Source organism: Oratosquilla oratoria, chromosome 34 (genome assembly GCF_046742065.1).
Source record: "Oratosquilla oratoria isolate Oo_2021 chromosome 34, ASM4674206v1, whole genome shotgun sequence".
Taxonomy (NCBI): Eukaryota; Metazoa; Arthropoda; class Malacostraca; order Stomatopoda; family Squillidae; genus Oratosquilla; species Oratosquilla oratoria.
Genome location: NC_134810.1, coordinates 22,353,370 through 22,365,869, shown reverse-complemented (window position 1 = coordinate 22,365,869; position 12,500 = coordinate 22,353,370). Strand labels below are relative to the sequence as shown.

The following is a 12,500-nucleotide window of genomic DNA, read 5'->3' as shown; positions in this document are numbered from 1 at the left end:
TTATTTTTTTTCTAATGTTCTCAAAACATTGTTTACATTACTGATGTCACCTCTCCGGAGTCTGAACAATAAAGAAACACGCGAGTAAGCAGGGGAGGGAGTAGAGTGTATGTAGAGAGCTCTGTACCAGATATGAAGGTTGAATAGGATGAATGCCGTACAATAGTGTATGACTAAGAATAGAAAGTCGTTGATTTGAATGCCAAAGAGGAGATGTTCGATTCTTGTCTCTGTATAGCCTCATGAATTCTCTGGCACTTTTTTTTCGTTTATTTTTTTTCTTTACATAGTATGGAATGGCAAGGCAGAAATAAACATCAACACTTTTAGTGCCTCTCAGGCTAGAATGATATCTTTACGTATTCCATAGATTTTACTTTAGCTATTATCAAGAGCAGGAGCTCTTCAACGTATGATCTCATGTATACCGTACTTATGTATTGCTGTTATCTTCTATCCTGGACATCACTTCATCCCTGAGAAGAATCGCCAAGCACCCACTCTAACTACCAGTAGGTATTGTTTTCTGGTTCCACTTGAGAAACTCTGCAGACAAAGGCGGTGAGTTCTTTACCGAGAATAACATTCTCGCTCATGTTTGCAGACACTATGATGCTCGAATAGACAGAGCTTAAGAGAGTTCAGTTATTTGTATATGAGAGAATATGCCCCAGTAACAAATACAGAAATGTTGTAGTTATAACAATAGTCATCAACCTGGGTATATGAATCTTCTAATGGTAGGGGTCACAGAATTTCACGAGTGGTGGGCATAGACCAAAAAATTAGTGGTAGTTATTGGGGTGCTTTACGATTCTACTCAGTTTTGAAGTGGTTTCCAGTAGATTAAAGAACAGTAATACATAAGTACAAGGTATGTACGAAAACATCTTAACAATCTTTGGTCTCCATTATAGGTTTATCTATTGGGCGATCAAAATGGGCCCTGATGAAAGGTGACCAGTTGTAAGAATGTGCCTGAATAGATGGACAGAAATCACGAAATAGAAATATGAAGACCACGAGGACTGTGCACAAAGAAATCTATACATTTTTGAGTAATGATTGGGCGTAGTGTTACGTTATATAAAGGCTACAAGGATTGCATAGAAGGATATTCGTTAGTATTGGAGTAATAATGCGACAACCAGGTGAGTGAATAAAGAGTTTTGAAGTCACCACAGGTAAATTTTGAAGAAAATTGTGGATTTCGCAAACAAAAAAAATGATAAAAAAGTGAAGATTTAAGAATTAGAAAGGTGGTTTATCAGTTTAGAATATGACGTGAGTAAATGAAAGTACAAGGCCCTGAGATTTTTGGAGACAAACAGTATCCTTTGGTAGTAAGAGAACAATCAAAGAAAGATAGGAAGACTAGAATTGAAAAAAAGGACAATATACTCTAAAACACTCATTCCGCAGATATACACACAAAAAAGAATAGATTATAGGTATATTTGAATACTGACTGTAGTGATACCCCAGGTGAAGTTCACAATAATAATCTGAAAATGGAAACTTGTCACGCATATCGAAGCTCACTCAGCAACACCTGCAAACATCTTCACAAAACACATATTATACACAATGACATCTGCACAATACCACCTGCACAAATAATACACATGGTAATACACCAAATTTGTAAACAGGTACAGAAATATACATATAAATCTAATATGACTGAAAACTGCTTTAGCACTTTAAGAGAATGTGTTCTTGATAGTTCCAGCTGAGAGGCAGCCCCATACCGATGGCCTGGGGACGAGGTGGGGTATTGAGTGAAAGAACACACAGACAGACACACATACCACAACATCCCCCACGTGTGCACAACCCGCAGGAACGACATAAAGGACGCATGCGCAGTGCTCTCTTCTCAGATAAGCTGAGATAATTCTCAGATAAGTTGAGATAATTCTCAGATGAGCTCAGATAAGCTTGGGTCGGCAACGCGTTCTAAACTTAGCACGAAACAGGGTTGACACTGGCACGGCAAATTATTTTGAAAACTTAAAACAATATCGGGAAATAAAGTCACAGTTTCAAATAATCAAAAAGCGTGATAAAAGAAGTTAAAACCAGGAATCAACATTTACTGGCATCCCATTATAGTAAGACAAATATCATATTCGAATTATTTGACCATGATTGTATGAATTATGTGACAATGATTATATACGAATTATGTGACATATGAAAAAGGTTTATTGACACGAAAGGTTCTGTAAAACTAAGAAGCTGGCACAGTGTTGTTCAAAAGGTTGCTGACCCTTTCCCTAGTGCATCAACCCCCCCATGCACAGTGCACATCCAACCTGAAACTTGGTACATAGCCCAAAGAGTGATCGACACAAGATGCTGTGATTTCTCCTCTGGCGTTACGGACACATCAACGAAAATATCTTAAGTAAGATTCATGAGTGTCTTGATCAAGACTTCTTCCTCTTTACTTGCAACAAGTCATGCGCAAGTAAATTCATATGTATATATATATATATATATATATGTATATATATATATATTTATATATATATATATATATATATTTATAAATATGCTTAAACAAAAGTTTTAAAAATCTTATTTCAAGAACGTTTTCGTTCATGTGTCCAAACCGTAATATTCTCTCTCTCGCTCTTTCTCTCTCTTACTCTCTCTCTCTGTCTGCTTTTCTTACATCAAATGAAATTATTCATTAATTCAGTATTCCACACCCATCCCCCGGTCCTTATGACGTAAGAGCTAAAAGCTGCCCTGATTGGTTCCAAAAATCTCGACAACCAATCACGATAGCTTCTGCCTCCACGTCATCAGCAACTCAGGCAAATTGCTTCCCGTATCCCTATATAAGCGCGATCTACCACTTGACCCATCTACGGACCCAGTCACCTGTCTACCACCAACACTTCGCATCGTAACACCTGTTATCCTGTCAACCATGGCTACCTTCTTTTCAGTTCTATCTGACATCACACCTGTGTCCAGACTCGATGCGACAGTTTGAATGAATGACCACATCTGATGGGATTTGAACCCTAGGTGCAACTTTGCCCACCTCCTTTTGATGATAATTCAGTTTAACGTCGCGAACTTCCCCTATCAGGAGGCTAGGACGATGCCCCTTACAAAGGAATTTGTATCTTGGAATTTAATTAACCATGCCCTTGGTCCAACTCACTGGTGGCATTGTTCGAACTGCCGTCACTCCTACCTCCGCCGCAAGTAGCGTCGCTCTAACCCGCTGTGCCAGGGAGCATTTTCCTTTTAACATTTGTAATAACAAAATGGCGCCTTCTTAGTATTATTGTAAATATATAGCCTAGGGTTCGAATCCCAATAGGAATGGTCTTTCAGTTACACTTTTACACCACTAACATCCTAAAATGGGCTTAGTTCTATCTGATACGAGTTAGTTATATGTAGTTATATGTTAGTTATATGTAGTTATATGTACTAATTTCCAACACCAGTTTAAAGTAGTCTCTGTTTCCAATACCTAGTTTACTTGATATGACCTCAATATCTAAAATCCGAACAACTATCATCTAGTTTTCTAGACATCTCTGGTCTCAGCATCTACGATTTGTTACATTCTAGCTAACATCATCTAACAGAGTGATGCATACATGTATGATTACAGCTCCGGTATAGTCTGTTCAATCTAAGTTGGCAGGATTATCTTTTTCATTGATATTACGGGAGATTTTATTTTTTAATTCCAGTTTTGATTTTTTGTTTTCATTTGTATTTTTTCATCGCTTTAATGTGTGCATTTCTGCCAAGGTCTTTATTTCAATGACTGGCAAATTTTTCTTTATTTAAAAATCTTTGCCAGAGTAGAATCGATGTATTATACGTTATCATAATTCAGTGTAGTGTTAGCAGTGTCGTTTGTCTTTTGTTTCATTTATAGGTTCCATAAACTGTACAAAACATTTTCTTCTTTCAGCATACTCGCCTCTAAACATTCCGCACATATTCGACTTTTCAAACAGTGGCGCCTGTGACCTTCAACCTTATCAATGATGGACATAAGGTTCAAAATTGTTTAAGGGTTCTTTGGTATGTATAACATTTGTAAAAAGACGTGTTGTCCATAGGTTAAGGAGATTCGATTCAACTCAGCAGGTAAGTGAGTAAGAGGATGAAATGCTACTTGAAGAATGTACGAATACTTTGTCCTTAATGAAGTTCATATCTTAGGAAAAATATATTCAATGATCGTGAAGTTAATGCATGGATTTAAACAAAATGGGACATTTTCCTTAAGTATTGATAGACAAATACACAAAAATAAATTAACACACGTGCTAGATCTGTTACTATTACTTTTAGTTTAGTTAAAAAGAGAAGAAGAAGAAGAAGAAGAAGAAGGAAACGATTCGGAGAAAATTGGACGTTTTGTTATTGAACGCTTTTATCTGATGTTGCTACTTAGGCGAAAAAAATTGGAGGTTTTCATCGTTTTTCATTCCGATATTCAATTATATAATTTTGATGAACGATTTGTTAGGAAACCTGCCCAGATTTTCGTCTGGTAGGTTTTCTAAGTAGTCATCAGCATGAAACACATATTAGCAAATAAACATCAAACAAGATCGAGAGAAAAAAATAAAATTATTCAAATACTTTTTTTTGATAATCTAATCTTATAACTTATCTTTATATATATATATATATATATATAATATATATATATATATATATAATATATATATATTTGTGTGTGTGTGTGTGTGTGTGTAATTTATCATCTAATTTTTTTTTATCAGTTACGTTTCCCAAGATTGGAGTCGCTGAGTATTTGATTGTTACTTCCAACATCGTTTCATCAGCTGACTCAATATGAAAACTACGAAACGATATATTCCAATATAGTTGATGGAATACTAATCTTCAATCGGGTCGAAAAGCATTGTGTAGTGACTTTCCAATAGAATTTGTCTATACTGTTATTACAAAGGATTACAAAGGCGGAGCATGCCGACAGGAGACCTTTTGATCCATATCTAGGTCGGATGCGAAAAAAAATCATATTAATAATAAAACAATAAATAAAAACTATAATAATGTAAATAAATAAAATACATAAATAAATGCATAGGTATAGTTAAATAATAAACAAACAGGTAAATAGTAAATAATAATAAATTGACATATAACTAATAATAAATGAAAATCAGACAGACAAATGATAAAAAAACAAACAAATAATATAAGATAAATTATAATCATTACAGCATCTTACTTAGGTATTTATCTAACTGATTCTTAAAGCTTCGAACTGAACTACATTGCACTACCTGTGCAGGAAGTTTATTCCATTCATTTACTACACGGTTGGCAAAGTTGTTTCTACCTACTTCCAAATTGAATCTATTTCCGGACAGTTTGAGACCATTGTTTCTTGTCTGATTCTCATTCAATGTGAAAATTTTGTCACTTTTGATGTTGTCAATTCCCTTTAAAATCTTAAAGACCTGTATCAAGTCACCTCTGAGTCTACGCTTTTTTAGGGAAAACAGATTCATGTGTTTTAGTCGATTTTCGTATGATATATTTTTGATATTTGGAATCAGTTTTGTGGCTCGCCGTTGTACTTTTTCCAGTCTGTCAATGTCTTTAATGAGATTCGGTGACCATACAGAAACAGCATATTCCAAATGTGGACGAACTAACGATTTATATAGCTTGTTAATGAGTGATGGACTTTTGAAATCAAAAGATCGCGCAATCAGTCCCAGAATCTTATTTGCTTTCTCAGTGGCTGAAATACACTGCTTGGATGATTTGAGGTCGTTACTGATAATTACGCCGAGATCTTTTTCACTATCCACTTTTGTTAACGAATTACCAAATAACTTGTAATCGTACTTACTGTTATTTTTACCTATGTGCATTACCTTGCATTTACTTGTGTTAAATTTCATTAGCCACTTTTCAGACCATTGCTGTAATTTATCTAAATCTACTTGAATATCTAATTGGTTTGAGTGATCATTTGCCACTCCGCACAGTTTTGTATCATCAGCAAATTTGGAAACAGTAGATTTTAGTCCATGGTCTATATCATTTATATATACTATGAATAGAAGTGGCCCAAGAACGGAACCCTGAGGAACTCCACTTGCAACACTTTTCCATCCAGAAGTTTTCCATTTAAAAAAACTCTCTGTTTTCGACCATTCAACCAATTACTAGTCCAACCTAATAGGCTACCACTTATTCCATGCAAAGCTAATTTAGTAAGTAGTCTTTCGTGTGGGACGGTATCAAAAGCTTTTGCAAAGTCTAGATATATTAAATCTATATTGTTTCTTTTGTCATAATTCGAGATAACTGTGTTGTAGAATTCGAGTAAGTTAGTCACGCAAGAACGTTTCCGTCTGAAACCATGCTGGCTATCATTTATCAAACGGTTACTTTCTAAATGATGTTCGATAGCATCTCTGATGATAGTTTCCATTATTTTTCCTACGATTGAAGTCAAACTTATAGGCCCATAGTTATTTGGTTTCTTTTTGTCACCTTTTTTGAATATGGGAGTAACGTTAGCTAGCTTCCATTCTCTTGGGACATCTCCGGATATGATGGATTTCTTGAAAATAATTTCTAATGGAACAACAATCTCATTTTTCATTTCCTTTTAGATTTTTGGATGCCAACCGTCAAGTCCTGATGTTTTATTAACTTTGAGTTTTTCTATACGCCTTTTAATTTTTTCTTTTGTTATATTTACCGTAGTGAGTAAGTTTACCCCAGACTTTTCACAGGTTTCAGTTTGGAATTCACTTTGAGGTGTTTCGTTTACGAATACCGAGCTAAAATAATTGTTTAAGATATTACACATTCCTTCATTTGAATATTCAAGTTGACCGTCAGCAGATAATAGTGGACCAATGTGATTCCTAACAACCTTTTTATCTCTAATTTAACTATAGAATTCTTTGGGATTCTCTATGGATTTATCAGCGATGTTCATTTCGTATTGTCGTTTTCTTTTCCTTATTGTCTTTTTTTAAATCTCTCTGTATTGATACATAATTTTCATAGTCATTAGATGCACTCGAGTACTTATATTTCTTATAAGCCTGTCTCTTTTTAGCAATACTTTTTTCAGTTTCTTTGTCGAGCCACTTTGGGCGAGCCTGATTTGGGGGACGTCTGTCCTTAAAAGAGTTAGCTGTTGGCTGTTACTCCAACATGATATCAGCTGAGTTTGTAGCAATTTGTACGTTCTTGGCGCAATCGGGAGCGTGCTGGTCACGCATATTCTTAGTTGTGGGTTCGAAACCCACACTCCTTTCTAATTCCAAGCATGTTACATGCTTCAGGAGTCCCAAAAGCTACTCGGCGTCTCCTGGCGTAGGCTCTTCACCACCACATCCTAATGTCCTTAATAGGTTACCTGAAGACTGCAGGCATTCTAGAGAGACCAAGAACATCGACTTGGTTGACTGATCGGTACAACTTATGTAAGTTTTTATGTTTACACTTGGTTCTATATTCCTCAAACTTATCACGATCTATAAATTAATCTATACGGTTTTCTTAATTTCATAGGCTCCATTGCCACCTCACAAATAACAGTCAACGAAGAAAGGGAAATATGGCCTTGAATAACATAATACTAAAAGTACTTAGAAAAAATTGAAAACGAATTGAGATTGAAGCCCTTGGACTCTGCTGTTGACAAGGTTTCTTCGTCGGAGACAAAAGAATATACAGATGAATCGATAAATGGATAAATAGATAGATAGATAAATAGATACACAAAAGGATATACATATATATATATATATATATATATATATATATATATATATACAGTATATATATATATATATATATATAATTAATATATATATATATATATAATATATATATATAATATAAAGAATATTAATATGGTCAGATAAATAAAGGATGAATAAGCAATTATCTTGTAGAAATGACGAATAAATAAATGAATAAATGAATAAATAAATGAGCAGAAAGAATGAATGAGTGACTATTAAGTAGATGAATTGGTATTCATGAAAAAAATTCTACGTCAGTTATATTTCTTCTGGGTATTGCTAGGTGAATTTACATTAACGGTCTTATGCACATGGTCATAAGGTTAAAATTTGCCTGTTTCAGTGTATGATTGAAACCTTAAACTAGTTTAAGTTAATCTTAAACTAGTATAAGTTAGTGGATGATCTGTGAATTTAGTTAGTGGTCTCCATAAGTTGAAGGGGAAGCAAGACATACGTGACGTAAGACGGATTGAAAACCCGTGATTTAAACTAGTTGGATTAACTTTTTCACTCGGTTATGTTGGTCGCAGTTTATGTTGTGGCTAACGACAGGTGATTTTGATCAATTAAGAATAACTTTCGTAATGAGAGTGTCAAACCATCTCGATTAACCCCTTCAGCCCAGTGATATATATATATATATATATATATATATATATATATATATATATATATATATATATATATATATATATATATTATATATATATATGATATGTTTGTCACCAAGTGATCTTATTCAGCAAACGGGATAGCCACATATACATTTCCGATTCTGTATGTACGTTTCCAGCCCACATACCGTACCTTAGGCCTGGCTAGAATCTACCTACCTTTTCCCTAGCGTCCACCCATAAGGTTATCAAGAATGGCACTAGAACTAGAATAGAAGGGTGTGTGTGGCACTATGATACCTAGTTATTTGTCTCTATAGTGTCACTAGCTCCATTACAAGTGACTACCAACGCTAGACACCAAACTGGATTGTTGCTTATTACAACCGGGAACCCACCTACGCGTGGTAACCCCTGTTCACCTAGCAGTGAGTAGGTACGGGACGTTAGTCAAGGAGTTGTGACCTTGCTGTCCCGGTGTGTGGTGTGTGAGTGGTCTCAGACCTACCCAGAGATCGGCAAATAATGAGCTCTGAGCTCACTGCCGTAGGGTGGTGTCTGGCTGTCTCGACAGAGACTGCAGCAGATCCGAGGTGAATACACATGATAATTGGTTGTCAACAGGGGGTCACCTAAACTAACAATGTCTTACGAACACCCGTCCTCGTCCTGTATCTACCAACACTTAACGACACCTACCGTCAACTACCGTCAACTACCGGCACCTGCCGGCACCCATCGGAACCCACCGGCACCTACCGGGAACTACCGGAAGTTATCGGAACCTACCGGGACCTACTGGCACCTACCAGCACTGGCACCTACCGGCAGCTACTGACAACCACCGGCACCCACGACATCTACTGGCACCCACCGGCACCTATCAGCATCCACCAGCAACTACTGGCAGCTACTGGCACCCACTGATATCTGTTGGCAACTACCGGCGCCCACCGGCAGCTACCGGGAATTACCGGTAGATACCGGTACCTAATGACAGCTACCAGCACACACCGGCAGCTACCGGCAAATATCGGAAGTTACCGGTAACTATCACCATCAACCGGCAACAACCGACAACTACCGGCAGCTACCAGTACCTACCGGTAGCTACCGGCAGCTACCGGCACCTACCAGCAACCGCGTACACCTAGAAACTTAAAGAAACGCACATGCAAGACAACCTACTCCCCATATAAGCCTCCACCTTGACATATACTACACATGCAAGCACCCCGCATGCAATAGCACCTATTACCTCACCACATAGCTGAACTCTGCCAACACCCTGTGCACACAGTACAGTTTCCTACAAAAGTGAGGTGATCAGTTAGAAAAAATTCTCGTTAATTATGTTTTTTTTATTATTTTTTTTTTTATTTTTTTTTTTTTTTTTAAGGGAGGGTGTCTGGCATCTCTGCTGAGAAGCAATCAGTCGAGATGACAGATGTCACCAAAAGCGAACGATAGTTATCGAGACATTTTCACTCTGGTCGTTTCACTTTTGCAGAGCGATGTACCGTAGAGTCGTATTCCTAAACCTTACTAAAAGAAGTGGTTCTCCTACCACATAATTTCAGGGACGTCTGTCTAGCAAGTTAGAAGTTAGATGACTATACCACCTGTCATATTCTAGAACTCTTGTGAAGCTTAATATGCCAGGCGGTAAATGGAAAAGAAAAATCCACCTATCAAGTACTATAGAATACATCTTTGAATTATGGGGCGGGACAATCCCAAAACTTTAGGAATATTTAAGAATACGACAGAGTGAATCTATGACACCTTCCTGGTGGGGGACGCCCTTTGCTCTTGCGCTTCGCACTTACCGGAAACTACCCTCACCTTCACCTCAAGGAAGTTGTTGCTCGGCACTGTGGAGGATTGTCCGTGTGCGGGTTGAGTTCGATCAAAAGTGGAAAGGCTGAAGACGGAGGGACCGTCTGTCGGTGCGGGTCTTCTCATCTGCGTATATCAACGGCACCGAGGGTAATGTTGGGGTGGAGGGAGAAGGCAGGGGTTTAGAAAACAAAATAAGGGGTTGAACAGAGGTCAGAAAAGGGGGGGTATGAGGACAGTACAAATTTGTTTTTGTTGGGTAGCCCATGATGCTAATCAATTATGACAACTGAGGTACAGAGGATACTGATTACCCTTTCGGGGCTTCTGCCACAGATCCTCCACCCCATGTATGTTGTGTTTGTGTACTGCAAAGATGTGTGTGTGTGTGTGAGAGAGAGCCTGGCAAAGTAGACATATTCAATCTCCTGTGTGTTCTGACCTGTGATGGTATATCATAGGTGTTGTGCATACATCTTCATATCTTTTAGATAACAAGAAGTTCTTTTTAATTTACTTCGTGATGTCATTGGTACATCATGGTCTCTCTGCAGAGCAGATAGACCTAAGGGCCGTAAGGAAAGGGTCTTGGATGGGGAACAAAAGGTCACGCGCTAGGATCCGATAAAACCCGAGATCTTGTTCCACACTCACCATCTCCCATTCACTCTCTCCCTCATCCTCTCCCCCTTTTTCTCTCTCTTTCTCTGCACCCCTCTCTCTCTCATCCCCTCCCCTCTTTCTCTCTCAATTTCTCCACCTCCCTATCTCTCTGTCTCTCGATTTGTCTCTCAATGTCTCGTTCTCTTGCTACAAACCATTATATCTCCTAATGCCATTGCTCACTGTATAGCTTCATGTCGCAAACTGCAAATTAATTATGTAAATGATGGGCTTCAGGATACCAGCCAGACTGAAGTTTCGATTACTCGATATTACGTTCAAACAGGGATCCATAATCCAGTTAGATAAATAGATATTATCAGTATATTTGTTGATAAGACGATGAAGAAGCTGGAATACATTATGTTTTTTCAATGCTTGATACACCACGCGTCAAAAAGAAGAAAAAAATAAACAAATAAAACACGATTCATGACATACGACCCCATGACATGTGGCATGGGACATACAGCCTATACCCCACGACTCACAACCCACAACTCACGAGGTACTCGCCAATAACCTCACACTCCCTACTCCATACTCCTTTCTTCTAACTCCCCAACCGGACTCCCTACACCCACTGACTCCTCTGAACCCCCTTTCCCAAACTCCACACACTCCCATCTCCAAGCTCTTACCATGGTGGGCAGTTTGAAGAGAGTCTGTCTATGATCGACGAGAATTTTCTTGTTGGCCATCCAGTTGACGAGGGTAAACTCGAGGAGTGCCCCGAAGACCATAATCATGCACATCCCAACCCAGACGTCAATCGCCTGGAATGGTGGACAAAGAGGGGGAGAAGTTAGTGATGCTGAAGAAAGAACAATGCTGCAGAAGTTGAGGAGGTTATTTTGTGTATTCTATGAGTATCTCTATAAAGACGGTCACACACACACACACACACACACACACACACACACACACACACACACACACACACACACACACACACACACACACACACACACACACACACACACACACACACACACACACACACACACACACACACACACACACACACACACACACACACACACACACACGCACTCAGGCCATAATAGATGAATACATGAATTTAAATCTAAGTATGATAATTAGAAAATAAGGATATAGCCCAAGTTGGCACTAGACATGAATTTGAAGGATGATTAATTGGAGGATAAGAGGTAGTATCCCATGATTGTTGCTCCTTTCCTGAATACTACAATTGGGTCAATAGACACAGCGAGCGTAAGTGATGGGTCGAGTGATAGAAGTGAGAGAGAGAGAGAGCAAAAGCGAGAGAAAGCAAGATTAGGTGTGACTAAGAGAGAGAAGCAGAGGTAGAGACAGAGATAGATAGAAATATAGATATTTAGACAAACAGAGAGAGAGAGAGACAGACAGACAGAGAGTCAAAGAGAGAGTGAGAGTGAGAGAGAAAGTGAGAGTGAGAGAGAAAGTGATAGTGAGAGAGAAAGAGAAAGAGAAAGAAAAAGAAAAAAGAGAAAGAGAAAGAGAAAGAGAAAGAAAAAAAGAAAAAGAAAAAGAGAGAGAAAGAGAAAGAGAAAGAAAAAGAGAGGGAGACAGAGAG

General features: G+C 38.0%; 1 protein-coding gene across 1 annotated transcript in view; it reads right to left on the bottom strand.

Moving 5' to 3' along the window:
- LOC143018106 (glycine receptor subunit alpha-2-like) overlaps positions 1 to 12,500 on the bottom strand; it is a gene marked incomplete in the record, with an annotated part of 176,675 nt that overhangs the window by 9,949 nt on the left and 154,226 nt on the right. Inside the window, 1 exon segment of the mRNA XM_076173226.1 lies at positions 11,563 to 11,697. Within this exon segment, the coding sequence (XP_076029341.1) occupies positions 11,563 to 11,697 (135 nt within the window).